The following is a 15,116-nucleotide window of genomic DNA, read 5'->3' as shown; positions in this document are numbered from 1 at the left end:
GCATGCTCTATGATTTATGAGGTTTTTACTACTTTGATCGGGTAAAAGACTGAGATCCCCAAGGAGCTACATGGAACCTCTACATCAAAAAGTATGACCCTAAACCTAACTAATTTTTAATATTTTAATGTTAAAGATTTTAATATTAAAGTAGTTTCCTCATATCCACAGTCTTGCTTTTCATGGTTTCAGTTACCCACCATCATCTGAGGTCTGAAAATATTAAATGGAAAATTCCAGAAACAAACAATTTCATAAGTTTTAAATTGCACATGATTTTGAGTAGCATGATGAAATCTCATGCCATGCTTGTGTTCAAGTCACTCTTATTGTACTTAATATAGTAGGCCCCAAAGCACAATAGTAGTGATGCTGGCATATTTGTATAGTTGTCCTATTCTATTATTAGCTATTGTTGCTGATCTCTTATTGTGCCTAATTTATAAATTAGACTTTATTTATGCATAAAAAAACATAGCATATATGGGATTTGGTATTATACATGGTTCTAGGGATCCACTGAGTATCTTGGAATGTATCCCCTACAGATAAGGCAGGAACTACTATTTGGTACTCTGGATTTTTAATTCAGGTTTCCTTTAACTTAACAAACATAAAAGGATAAAAAAATAGAGATAATTTATTTATGATTGGATATAATTATTTTTAGATAATTTACTTTCTGAAAAGAATCTATAGAAACATTCAATGAAAAGAGAATTTTCTCATTTGCAAAATCTGGGACTTGGACCAGATGATGTCTAAGGTTTTGTGTTCTGTGATTTTATGCACAGAGTAGTTAACAAAGAAAGTCATCTTACATTGCAATAGATGTCTCAAGACAGCAGGAATTATTACAAACTCTCATAAATGATATATTTTTATGAAGAAATACTTTGTGCCCAATACTCATTTAAGTACTGTGACAGAATCATTTAATTCCACAAATATTTGTTGATTACCTACAGTATGCAAGTACCTGCCCTAGTCCCTGGGAATTCAGCAAAGAATGAGACAAAATCCCTATCTTCAATGAGTTTACAGTCTAGAGGGAAGAGACAGATGGTGATAACATAGACAATTAAACATCAAGTCAAAACAAATTACTCAAAACTAAATGAATACATAGGTGAATGGATGGATGCATAGTTGATTGATACATAGGTAGGTAGGTAGGTAGATAGATAGATAGGTGTGAGGTAGATAATGAGGAAAAGAATATGAGAGACCACAGAGACACAAGGGCCACTTTTAGCTCAGGTGGTCTGGAAGGGCCTCCCTCTGCAGAGGTGACATTTCAGCTCAGACTGGAATCATGAGGAGTTAGTCATGCAAAGACCTGGGGCAAAAGACTCCAGAGAGAGGAAACAAGTGCCAAGGCCCTGAGACAACAGAGAGCTTAGTGCATTTCAAGAACAGAAAGGAAGTCAGTGTGGCTAAACCAAGAAGGAGGGTGGTAGGAGATGAACTCAGAGATAAAGGAGACACTAGTTTGTGTAGGGCCCTGGAGGCCATTGTAAGGACTTTGGATTTCATTTTGTTTGCAATACAAAACCACTGGAGAGTTTTAAGAGATCCCAGCCCTCAGGTATTTAACGATCTGCACAAGGCAATTTAAGGATATAAGTTGCATTGAGGGTCCCACAGGAAATCAGAGAAGAGGAGGACCAAGTGGTTAACACACATTTAATGACAGATAGGATATGAGCTGAGTCCCAAAAGAACATAGAAATGTGAATAGCTTCAGGGGAAAAGGTAAGAAAAACAGGAGAAGAGAAGGCTGAGAAATGGGAGTCATTACAGCCAGTGGGGAGACCTGCTTGTATTACACTGGATGGTCATTTCATGCTGACCTTCCAGCCAGCCTAAGAGCTCCCAGAGGGCAGGGGCCACCTTTCCCCCCCCCCTTTTTTTTTTGTCTCTGCGTCTTGCACACACAGTGCCACATGTTAACTAGGTGCTCCATAAGTATTTACAGAAATCCAATGAACCCATTAAGGGAGGCAGTATATAGTGAGAACAGTACAAGCCAAGAGTAGGGTGGGGCTGGGTGTGTTGGAATCAGGCTTTATTGAGAACTGAAAGTTCATGAAGCATGTGTAACAACCTACACCAATAAAATTAAGATTCTATTTGTCTATTTATTGTTGTATCATGTAAAACGATCATTCTCAAAATTTTGAAAGGTCTACTTGAAATTATCTGGCTTAAAATGTAGATTCTTTAGAATACTAGAAATTCTCTTCAGGGACAGTGGAAGGAATCTCAAAAAGACAGGTGACCAGCCTCCAGAAGAGCTGAATCCAAGATACAAAAGATGCCTGGGTATGGATCAAGACGCAGTGAATAGAGAAAACAAAAGTAATTTCAAATATGAGCTCCAAACCCAGAGGCACAAAGTCAGTTATCCAAATTGCAGTTATTGATTTGGGAGGGAACTTCTCATATGGACAACTGTATTTAGCATATCCAGGGCAAGTAGCTATAGGGATGTATCCACTCAAGGATTTTCCTGAACAACCCTGGGGGAGGAAATGGTTAATATTAATGTGAAAAAAATGCATGTAGAAGACTCCTGCTAGAATCATGCTTCTCCAGATTAGGATGAGGAAATTCCCACTAAAGCCAAGTCACTAGGAAGAGTTTTAAGGTTAGGTCACTTTTCTCTCTTCCCTCAGCTCCTACGAGGAACACAGATATTTAGAAGGAACATCGCCACGTAGACAACTGGGCAAATGCCTAATTCTCCTCTGGAGATCATCCCAAGCCTGGCATGGGAGTAACATCATACAAAGAAAATATAGGTCACTCCGTGCACCCGCTTAGGGAGAGCACTGCTTGGAGGTTAGGAGCCCTACCATCATCACCTGGTGTGTGGCCTTGTACAAGTCACTTCAGTGCTCAGGCTTCAGGGCTGTTCCTCTGAAAGTAGCTGGGTGAATGACTCTACCATGTGTGCTCTTGAGGGACAGTAGGTACATGTAGTTTGGGTTAAGTTTTTGTTTTAATTAGGGACAGAATTTTGGAGAGAGCATATGGAGAAAGGCTGAGCCAAGTCTTTTCAGGAGAAGAGGTGGCAGCTTGCCATAGAGTGTGGAAATATGAAGAGAGACATGTTTAAGATAACAATGGTTCTTAGAAGGTGTGTTGGCTGAATAATGTTCTCCCAGAAATGTTCATGTCCTAATCTCTGGAACTTGTAATTGTATTACCTCACATACAAAGGGGACTTTGCAGAGGTGATTAAATTAAGGATCTTGAGATGGGGAGACTCTCCTGGATTAAATGGTGGACCTGATATAATTACACGGGAACTTATGAGAGGAAGGCAGGAAGTCAGAGAGGAGAGAAGATGCTATGCTGCTGGCTTTGAAGATGAAGGAAGGGACCACAAGCCAGGGAATGCAGGTGACCTTTAAACTCTAGAAGCCAGAAAAGGCAAGGAAATAAATTTTCCCTTCTGGAGCCTCCAGAAGTTATGAAGCCCTGCAGACTCAGAGCTAGAAAATGATAAATTTATGTTGTTTTTAGTGGTAGCCATTTGTTACAGCAGGCAGAGGGACCTAATACAGAAGGAAGCTCAGTGCGATCTATGACAGCACGTACACATTTTGTTAGAAAGCCTTCAGTGAAGCCTACTTTCCCTGCAGTGCAGTATCTTAGGAGTCCAGGTGGTGTTTCTGTCTTGGGTGTGAGGACATCCTGACATGGGCATCCAGCCAAAGTGGGTACAGATTGGCCTTGGGAGGCTCAGCAACATTCAATTACACGTGGCATGAAGGTGCCAAGCTGGATGATCTCAAACACAAACATCCTATGATCTCATTTGTGGTGAGATCAGAATTTTTGTGCTACCTTAGGCATCGCCTATGAAGGCACTTTGCAACCTGTAGTGTTGCATTAAAAGTAAGTCATTATCATCATTTTCTAAATGAGAAAACAGAATCCTTAGCAAGTCGTGGCTTACTGAGGTCTTACTCATAGCTTGTCCCACAGGGCTGGGACAAAACCTCAGGCCTCCTGATGCACAGTCTTGTGCTCGTTGTATGAAAGCGCGCTCTCACCTTTTGCAGTGTTACCTTCAGAAACCTGCATATGTTTTAGAAATGACCTGTGGGTTCACTGTATTTCTCAATAACTTTTGCATGCAGTTAAACCTCAAGTAACTGGAATGCTTGGGAAATATGTCTAACTAATTAACTTTTCTGGCTAACTAAATGTGAACCAGAAAAAATATTGTTATATCAGTCTTCCATTCAAAGGTTTTTTTAAACTTTAATGGTTCACTTTCCTACCTTGGTAAGAGGAGTGTCGCAAACAGCTTTTGATCGACTTTTGTTAATTACCAAGTCTCCTACTGGGTCTCAGCCATCATTTGGGGCATTGGTCACCTTTTCAATGCCTACACTGATAGGCTGCTTTGTACTTTCCAAACTACATCCATAATCAGCATCTCATTAAATCCTCATGACAGCTTTACAAGGTAAAAATTATTTCTCCCATCTTTCAGATGAGAAAACTGTAGCTCAGAGATTTTAAGAGACACTCCCAAGACCACACAGCAGAGTCAAGTCCAGGTCTCAGTGTTCTGATTTCAAAGCTAGTATCTCTGTAGACATAGAGGGTGTAGTTGATTGTGCTGAATCTCTCTCAGCCCAGGATACACCCATGTATCAGTCAGGAGCCCCAGTAGGAGGCACATGGCATACTCAAATCTGGTATTTTGAAGAAGGTTAATGAAAAGAATTATATACAAAGCTGTGGGCAGGGATTAGAGAACCATGAAGCAAAATGTAGTTTTAGGGGCTAGAAACATGAGTACCATCCTCTGCATGAAAGGACAAGACAAGCAGGAAAAAAAGTTATCAGGACCAAGAGAGAGGGCTATGTGGGGACGGCTACCCAGCAGGAGCCACACCTCTAATGGATGGACACAGCCAACCCGCAGCAGGGGCTGGGGACAAACACGTAGCCTCCTTCTCTTCCACCTTCCTAATCACTTGCTGGTACCTCCCATTCACCAACCCAACCAGAGGGAAAGGGAGCCTTCGATGTGCCCCACACCTGCCAGCTCCCCAGGACACAGAGGATGGGCTGGTGAGAGATCTAGAAGGACAGACAGAGGACACCTACACCTGCCAAAGCTGCCTTGTGTCTGAACTCTCAACATTCTGTGTTTTGCAGTAATTTCTTTTATGGCCATAATAGCTACCATTGAGCTAAGCACATAGTAGGAACTTATGAAATACTTTTACGATAATTAAAGAAATTCTTAAATCTTTTATGGTGGCACGGAAGGATTGACTGTTATATTTGTATGCTTTGCCCCTTCTAAAAGAGAGCTTTCCCAATAAAATCTGATTAGTGAAGAGTTTTCCGTTTATTGGGCTCTGGTTTTATTAATATTACCATATGTACGATGAATAACACATGACACCAAGAAAAGACCTGTAGTCCTGGATCTGGGGTCCAAGAGAGAGGAGAGAAGAAGGTGATGTCAGACCGTGATACCTTCCCCGACTGGGGCACGGGAGGAGAAAAGTGGCATCTCAACGCTGAGTGACCAGATCTCTGAATCAGCTGCTCCTTGCTTCTCCAAGTAGATGCTCTTGAGAGTATTTTCACAATAATTTCCAACAAGTACACACACCGATAATATGCTCAACCCCTAGGGTGTTGACAAACAAAGGAACAGAATGAGAAACTACTTTTTTAAATAGAAATATTGTCCCAGACCAGGCAAAGATCAATCATCTTCATAAGGTTTCTTTAAAAAAAAGAGATTGTTTATTTCAAGCAAACAAAGTTGAACTGATTTCTCTTTGTTTTGTTTTGCTTCATGTTGGAAGCAGATGAATTTTTAATTTATGTATCGATTTACAGGAAATCAATATTTATACTTTTAAATAATTAACTGTGGAAGTACAGGAGTAAACACTTCAGAATTTCTTTTAAATTTATACCTCAGATGTGCAGACTTCTGCCCATTCCAGAAAAAACAGCCTCAAAAGAAAAACACAACCACTTCACCTAGTACATAGTAGGGGCTCAGTGAGATATTATCATCACAACTATTCATATCCTCCTTTGTAAGAAAAGTATACAGCCTCACCCTTTGCCATGTGACTTACCTGCCTCCTATGGGAGAAGTATACATGTCACCCCACAAACTAGGCTTGGCCATATGGCTTACCTTAGTCAATGGAAATGCCAGTTCCCACCAAAAGCAGAAGAGGCATTTCCCACATTTCCCCCAGTCCTTTGTTCTTGGCCTGTGCCATGAGAGAACAGCACGTGTCGGGTAAGGATTGCTCCTTTAGCTTGAATCCTGGAATGAGAAGACATGTGGAATAGACCCAAAGTCCAGATTGAGGGAAAGACCTGAAGCCAGTCCACAGCCTGGAGTAGAGCCACAGAGAGGGAGAGAGATATCATTGTTATAACATGCTGAAATTTGAGACTGTTTGTTACTGCAGCAAAAGTTGATTAATATACTCAATTACTTTTTAGAAATAGAAAAAACAGTAAGCTTTGAAAAGGAAGCTTCATTGGTACAACCTCATTTGCATAGTGAAAATATGCAGTTGTTATAGATTCAAACTCCCGTTTAAAGGCATTCCAAGCAAAATAAAGTTGGCTGTGTCTGAGATTCCACATACAATATAAACAGGCTAGCACATTGTTAAGTAATATTATGAGTAATCAAAAAATCTTTGAAGTGGGTTTGATCAATCAAACACTTAGCCAAGACACAACTGGGAAAATTAACAATGAGAAAATCAGGAACCCTAGTTTTAAATCCATTTATACATCTGAGTGAACTTGTCACACACCAGCATCGTATGATTTAGGAGGTGCATGCTCATGCATATACATGCAAACACACACACACACACACACACAAACAGGGCCAGTTGGATCGGAAAACATCTCCCTTCCTACTCTCTCATGGTCCAAAAACATCAACCACAATAAACTGCAGCCTGTCCAAGAAGTATAAATCAGAATGTGATTGATCTAGAAGCTGTACCATGTGAGGCACTGTTGCACACAGAAGAAATTGAAGATTTTTAGTTTAGGAAAAATAAGACTCCAAGAAATATGTTAGATGCCTTCAAAAACTTGAAGATTTATCCCACAAATAGGTTAGCCCTAATCTGTATGATACAGAGAGAAAAACTGCAGACAAGAAGAGAGTTACTGGGACACATATCTCAACCCCATTTCCTAAGGTGTTCCGTTAGGGCTGGGCAGACCCTGAGAGTCAGGTGGCTGTACCTGGCCACCCAGTATAAAGCCATAGTGACTGACAAGCAAGCACATCCACAGCTGGGATGCAGACATAGACCACATCTGGCAAGCTTGGAAGGAGTAGAAGAGTAGCAGAAGCAAAGACCTCAGAAGAGGACCTGCCTTCAAAGACTAGCTACCTGAGCCAGAGTAAGCCACAGGTATGAAGGTCAGAAGGGGATCAGGTTTTCAGGGATAGGGTTGTGGCTATAGGTAAACCCACCATGTCGAAGCCATGATACCTGTGCATCTTGGGGGAAAAAGTCAACGGCGTAGAGGAATGAAAGGAGATGTAGTACCCAAAGGCCTAAGCAAATCTGCTCGGGAGCCCCTTTAGATAAGGAAACACAGGAAAAAGGAAAGCCATTCTCTACGAGCTGGAGAAAGGTAAGCAAGAATCCCTTGGAGTGAAAGTACCAGGGCATACAGTTTGCAGCCAGGAAAAACCCAGGGGAGTTTCAGCAGAAAAAAGCCCCACGTAAGGACTGGGCAGCAGGGCCAAGGGCTCACTGAGAGCTGCCTAAGAAGGCAGGTTAGTGGGAGGGGTGACAGAAATAGGGGACCAAAAAACCTGGTCGGGGCCAGAGCAGGGTGACACTAGCTAATGCTCCAGTGGCACACACTAGATGGCAGGCAAAGTGCTAAAAGCTTCACAGATATTAACTCTTTCATTCCTCACCACACCCCTGTGAGCTAGGTGCCATTGTTATCCCACTAAACACAGAAGCACAGACAAGCTTTGCCAAAGATCACTTAGCTGGTAAGGACAGACCCAGAATTTGAACCCAGGGACTGGCTCCTGAAACTGTGTCCTTAAGCAGGAGGCAGGAGCTCAGCACAGAGGAGGAGAAGCAGCGAGGTGGGTGGGAGGGTTAGCCCAAGATCCTGGATGCAAGATGGGTAGGGGCCTCAGAAGGGTCCTCAGATCTTGCAGTCACCAGGCAACTTTTACCCTAACTGTAACCTCATTTTGCCTGGAAATATTGATTAGAAAAATTCTGTAGCAATCATAACTATCCAACCATGTGAAGGGGCTGTTTCTATCAGCCAATGTTCCCTGCTGCCCTAGATGTTCCAGCAAAGCCTGGATAACTACTCGTTGGGAACGTCGTGAAGGGATTTTTGTAATCCCTTAGTGTATTTGCAACATCAGGCAGGAATGATTTTTTGGCTGTTTACTGTTTTGTTAGCTTTCATTTCCTTCCTCTCCTCACCTCCAAGGGCAGGCTCCAACCTAATTGGATAATCCTACTTATTCAGTGAACTCCTAAACCGTAATTATTTTCATCCTGAAACAAACCTGCTTTTACCATCATTATACTTAGAGCCCAGTGAACCCTCAAGCATGCCAGCAACACCACAATGATGACTCTCTCCTCCCAGGGGCCCTGTAAGCCTTCCTTAGTTATAGCTGCGAAGTATTTTGAGAAACTTGAATTAAAGTGCTAGAGAAAGCACAACACACATGTATCGCTCATCTTGGAAACACAACAGCAATGAGCTTCCAAACTATCTTTGATTAACATAATCTGGGGGTAATGAATATGGATATTGTCAGTAGTCACCTAGAAGCATGTTTTCTTTTGTACATTATGTTCTCTCCAGTAAATTTCCTACCAAGAAAGGAAACGTTCCAAGACCCTGTTTGCATCAATAAAGCAAGCACTCAGAGGAGTTGCATGGAGAAAACAAGACCAGGAAGGAATTCTTGCCTCCCTCAACCTTTGTTTTAGTTGATTCTCCACATTTTCACCACAGGTTCTAATTATCAGGAATATGGAGTGGAAATAGAAGCTGTCACCTCCCTAACAAGGCTGGTTTATTTCTCAATATCCTTGTGACAGTGTCTGATGAAGGGCTGACCAGTGCAAGTGTCCAGGGGTATCTCCAGACAGTGCAATCCATAGTCATTGCCTGCAGAGGAGAGCTGTCAAGAGGCCCCACTACCTACCCAGGAAGGGAAATAGGATGTGTCTGTTGGGCCAGTGGCCTCCTGTGGAAAAAGGCAATATCTGGTTTTCCACACTGAGCACTTGAGTCATTACGCCTGACATGGGGCAAGGGACCTCAACCATGCCTACTTTGCTAGAGTCACCTGCGGAACTTTGAAGAATCCCTATGTGTAGGCCATAGCTCAGACAAATTACACAGGAATTTCTGGGGTGGGGCACAGGCACCAGTGTTTCTGAAATATCCCTTAGTAATTCCAAAGTACAGCCAAGATGGAGAGCCACTGCAAAGGGGTCTGAAGATGGAAAACCCTTTCAACACCCCTCAAGAAGCTGGCATTAAGACCACCACATTTACCACAGCCGTGCCTGCCACAGGGCCACTCTCCTTGTTCCCAGCAGCATGCGGTTCATGAGCTTCTTCTCCACGCTGCTGATGGTTCTTCCCCTCTGCTCCTGTGGGCCCATGATTCCTCCACAGCGGCTACAATGAGCTTTCAGAAATGAAAGTCATCTGATGTTGCTCACCCGAACAAAACCCTCTGTGGCTTCTCCCCGCACTTAGAGTCACACACCTCTTACCTGGGCTTACCAGCCCCTTGCAGTCTGGTCCCTGTGCGCCTCAAGCAGTGGAGCCAGAAGTCAGATGCTCAGAGCCGAGTTCTGGCTCTGGTGACTTTGGGCAAGTGGCTGCCCCCCTCCCGGCCTCCTCTGCCTCATCTGTAAAGGCAGATGTGTTATGAGGTTAAATTAGTTGACACGGCACTCAAATCCTCCTCCTCACCCTGTACCAGTCTCACTCAGATCCTGCTGTCCCTCTGGACCTGCTATGCCAAGAACGCTCTTCCTTGACACCTGACGCGACTGGCCCCTCTTGCCACTCAGGAGCCAATACCATGTCCACAGAAACCTTCCCACCCCTTCATCACCCTGTTTTATTCCTCTATAGCATGTATTAGTTTGCTAGGGCTGCCATAACAAAGTACCACAGAGTGGGTGGCTTGAAAGAGAGAAATTTATTATGTCACCATTCTGGAGTCTAGAAACCCGAGATCCAGATGTCAGCAGGGTTGGCTGCTTCTCAGGACTATGAGGAAGAACGTGTCCCATGCCTCTTTTCTAGCTGCCGGTTGGTCAATGGCAATCTGTGGCATTCCTTGGCTTGTAGGAACATCACCCTGATCCCTGCCTTCATCTTCACATGGCTTTCTCCCTGTGTGTGTGGTTCTGTGTCCAAATTCCCCATCATAGAAGATTAGGGGCCCACCCTAGCTCAGTAAGACCTCATCCTAACTAATTACATCTGTAATGACCCTATTTCCACATAAGGTCACATTCTGAGGTAGTGGAAGTTAGGACCTCAACATACAAATTTGGGGGTGGGAGACACAATTCAGCCCATAGCATAGCCCTTATTCCTCTCTGGAATGATCTAGTTTTATTTGTCAACCCGTGTATTGTCTTGTCCCTCCTCACCAAATGTGAGCTCCACAAGAGCAGGACTCTGGATGCCTTATTCACCACAGCAACTGATGCATGAGGCTGGGCTGGCACAGAGAAGATGCTGTGTATATTTTCTGGAATGAATGAACTAAAACTAAAGCAACAGGCCAATTTTCTGAGTAACACTGAAGCCACAATAGTGAGGTGACCATTCAGTTATTAAAAATCATGTTTCCGTAACTATTGATGTGCAAAAACATTAAAATACATTGTTAGGCAAAACAAAGAAGTTTTAAGTCAGAACAAATGGTATAATCTCATTTTATAAAACACAAACCCACACATATATATCCACTCAAATAGATGTGTGTACATGCTTGTACAGAAGAGGGTCTGAGAGAATATAAACCAGGTGTTGATAGGTTGTTGCTAGCTGGGTAGTATTTTATTTACTCATGTGGGGTTTTTTTTTATATTGTCTGATTTTTCTACAGTAGACATGCTATTCTTTTGTAATAAGAGAAATAATAAAAGGCAAACTTTTCAGAAAAAAGAAACCAAACTTTCTCATTTGCAAGGAGATGCGGGTGTCCATTACCTCTTGTCCTAGACTGCAAGCCCCATGAGATCAGGGACCACGTCTTTGCATCTACAAGCCTGTGTGCTTGGCACATGCAGATGTTCAATATGTACTGGCTGAGTTGAAACCAAAAAGGTGGGTACCTTCCTTTCCCCACAAGACCTCAACCAAAGAAGTTGGTCCAGTAGTCTTCCTGGTACACATGTGGTATATTTTCTCACAAATCTGTAAGTCTTTAGGAGAAGAGGAGGAAGAAGAGTAACAGAGAGAGGAGGAGGAAGAGAGGGGAGAGGGAGGAGGAGGAAGAAAGGGAAAGGAGGAGGAGGAGGAGAAGGGGAGGAAGAGGAATGCAGACACTCTAGGCTTTTTAATAGCTCTGGCATATACAGTGACACTATCCAACCGTAGTGATATTTAAGGTGTTGTCAGAAATAATAACAGCATGAAGCGATATGTCAAATCTAAGAGGCAATTAAACCAGAAGGACTGTCACCCAACCCTGTGAACCAAACTGCCACATTTCACCTGATTCTTCTAAATTAGTGTTTGCAAAGCCTTTAGAAGCAGACAAGTGCTACATTAAGTGCTAAGTAGTATTAACTAATAATATTAGCAGTGTGTGTAGGTGGTACTTATTGATTATATAAATGCCCTAGGCTTATCAGTACAGTACTTGGAATCAATGTTTGACTATACTTCAAAAATCCTATACATTTATAAATTTTATAAAGCTTCCTCTTCCAAAGAAAGTAGCTTTGTATGATATTTGCATTTTCTAATTTGGCAAAACTTTAGAAATCACCTAACACGGTAGTTGTCAATTCTATCAGACCCGACACCCCTTTTCATAATAAATATTTTGTTATACCCCTTTTTAGTACCCTGAAGTGAAATTCATGGATAGCCTGCATATATATAATATACTGCAGTATGTAAATCCTAGGCATGTCCAGATGAAGCTGTCAGATGTTTGCACTACGTGAAGAATCTCAGCTCCAGATGTTAAGAGTGTTAGAGGGCGCTGCATCAGAAAAGCAATACCATGGGCGGCATTCTCATGGGGACCTTGGTTTCCTGAAATGGTGAACAATTCCTTTTAAGTTCCAAATGAAACAAATTACAATCTTCCTTTGATTTATTCTATAATTGCCTTCCTTAGAAATTCAGTGTTCTTGTATATTAAGACTATCCAGATATAAAACCATCTTCATATAGCCATCTAATCTTTGACAAAGCAGACAAAAACATACACTGGGGGAAAGAATCCTTATTCAATAAATGGTGCCGGGAAAACTGGATAGCCACATGTGGAAGACTGAACCAGGATCCACACCTTTCACCTTTCACAAAAATCAACTCACGGTGGATAACAGACTTAAACCTAACGCGTGAAACTATAAGAATTCTAGAGGAAGATGTTGGAAAAACTCTTATAGACATCAGCCTAGGCAAAGAATTTATGAAGAATGCCCCAAAGACAATCACAACAACAACAAAAATAAATAAATGAGACCTGATCAAATTAAAAAGCTTCTGCACAGCCAAGGAAACTATCATGAGAGCAAAAAGACAACCTACAAAATGGGAGAAAATATTTGCATGCTACACATCCAATAAAGTGCTGATAACTAGAATGTATATAGAACACAGAAAAATCAGCAAGAAAAAATCAAACAACCCTATCAAAAAGTGGGCAAAGGACATGAACGGAAACTTTCCAAAGAAAGATAGACTAATGGCTAACGAACGTAGGAAAAAATGCTCAACATCTCTAATCACCAGGGAAATGCAAATCAAAACCACAATGAGATATCACTTATCTCCAATGAGAATGGCCTCTATCAAAAAGTCCCAAAATAATAAATGTTGGCATGGATGCAGAGAGATAGGAACACTCATACACTGCTGGTGGGACTGCAAACTAGTGCAACCTCTGTGGAAAGTAATATGGAGATACCTCAAAGAGATACAAGTAGAACTACCATTTGATCCAGCAATCCCATTACTGGGCATCTACCCAAAGGAACAAAAAGCATTCTATAAAAAAGACATCTGCACTAGAATGTGTACAGCAGCACAATTCACAATTGCAAATATGTGGAAACAACCCAAGTGCCCACTCAATACATGAGTGGATTAATAAAATGTGATGTATGTATAGTTCTACTCAGCCACAAAAATCAATGGGGATCTAGCACCTCTTGTATTATTCTGGATAGAGCTGGAGCCCATTCTACTAAGTGAAGTATCACAAGAATGGTAAAACAAGCACCACATGTACTCACCATCAAATTGATTTTAATCGATCAATACTTAAATGCACATATAGTAATAACATTCATCGGGTGTCGGGCACATGGGAGAGGGAGGAGGGGATAGGTATGTACACACCTAACGGGTATGGTGCACACCATCTGGGGGATGGACACATTTGAAGCTCTGACTCACGTGGGGAAGAGTGATATACGTAACCCAAACATTTGTACCCCCGTAATATGCTGAAATAAAAAAAAATTTTTAAAAAAGACTATCCAAAATATCCCACATGTTTATATGCAAAAGAGTTTCTAGGCTCGGATCATCATAACCAGGATTTTCATCTACAGGAATGTTGAGTAAGATATCTAAAAGTTATGTGACTCTGTCCTGCACATTCAGAATCTCAGAGCCCCCCTCCCCCAAATGCCAGGAGCACTCCCTGCCGCCCCAGTCTTTGAATACCAAAAAATGACCAAAACCTTTTTCATTTCATTTGAAAGCCAAGTTCCAAAACAACCCCATGGGGTGGCATGGCCTCTTGAGATTCATGGATCTAATTTTACATCCTATGTAAAAAATGAGGATATTGTGTCCCCTAAAACTATACCCCAGAATCACAGACCTGGTGCTGAGAGGCCAAGTAAGAAGTACTTAGAGTTGAGTCAGAGGGGCATTTTCTATGTGCCAGGCATTGTCTTAAGCTCCTTATAGACATATGTTCATTTAATCTTCACATCAACACTCAGAGGGAGGCTTCATTATCCCATTGGACAGTTGAGACTAAAGCAAGAGAAGGGAAGTAGCTTACCTGAGGTCCCAGAGCAGTAAGTGGCAGAGCCCTGACTCAGACTGTCCTCTTTAGAACAACTATGCAACACAGTGCAAGCTTCAGACTGTCATTTAAGACTGGAGGGGAAACACCAAGGGGAAATGGAACCCATGGAACCCGCCCATGTTATGAACACACAGGATAGACCAGTTTTACCAGTTCAGGACATTAACTATGCCTCCAAGTCATAGTTTGTTTCCCACTTGGTCTCATCTTCTCCTTTCTTGTGTTTTTCCTGCAGACATCCATGCCCAGGAGAAGGCTGCTTCAGGTCCTTCTGGACCTTTCCTAAGAGGGAGATTCCTGTTCACTAGATGAGTTCCAGAACCATCCATTAAGGCTTTTGTAGCACTCTTCCATCAGCTGACCTCCACTGCAACCCTTATCTCTCAAGATGAGTGGCTTCCTGGCCTCACTGGACCCCCGGCGGGTGCAGTGGGGAGCTGCCTGGTACGCCATGCACTCCAGGATCCTGCGCACCAAACCGGTGGAGTCCATGCTAGAGGGAACTGGGGCCACCACAGCACACGGCACCAAGCTAGCCCAGGTACTCACCACCGTGGACCTCATCTCTCTTGGCGTTGGCAGCTGCGTGGGCACTGGCATGTACGTGGTATCTGGCCTGGTGGCCAAGGAAATGGCAGGACCTGGTGTCATTGTATCCTTCATCATTGCAGCCGTCGCATCCATATTGTCAGGTAAGTGTCTCAGTGCAGGACGTCCTGTGTAAAGCATGTTTCCTGGACTGTTGCTGCACATCCCGCTT

General features: G+C 42.5%; 1 protein-coding gene across 1 annotated transcript in view; it reads left to right on the top strand.

The window, feature by feature from the left end:
* The window catches only part of SLC7A14 (solute carrier family 7, member 14), a 106,330-nt gene that overhangs the window by 39,075 nt on the left and 52,139 nt on the right, over positions 1–15,116 (top strand). The window contains exon 3 of the mRNA XM_012640226.1: positions 14,592–15,048. Within this exon, the coding sequence (XP_012495680.1) occupies positions 14,745–15,048 (304 nt within the window). The 5' untranslated portion in view covers positions 14,592–14,744. The remainder of the gene's footprint in view (positions 1–14,591; positions 15,049–15,116) is intronic.

This window comes from Propithecus coquereli, unplaced genomic scaffold, assembly GCF_000956105.1.
Source record: "Propithecus coquereli isolate 6110/MARCELLA unplaced genomic scaffold, Pcoq_1.0 Scaffold15, whole genome shotgun sequence".
Taxonomy (NCBI): Eukaryota; Metazoa; Chordata; class Mammalia; order Primates; family Indriidae; genus Propithecus; species Propithecus coquereli.
The sequence above is the reverse complement of the archived record's forward strand: the minus strand, read 5'-3'. Positions and strand labels throughout refer to the sequence as shown.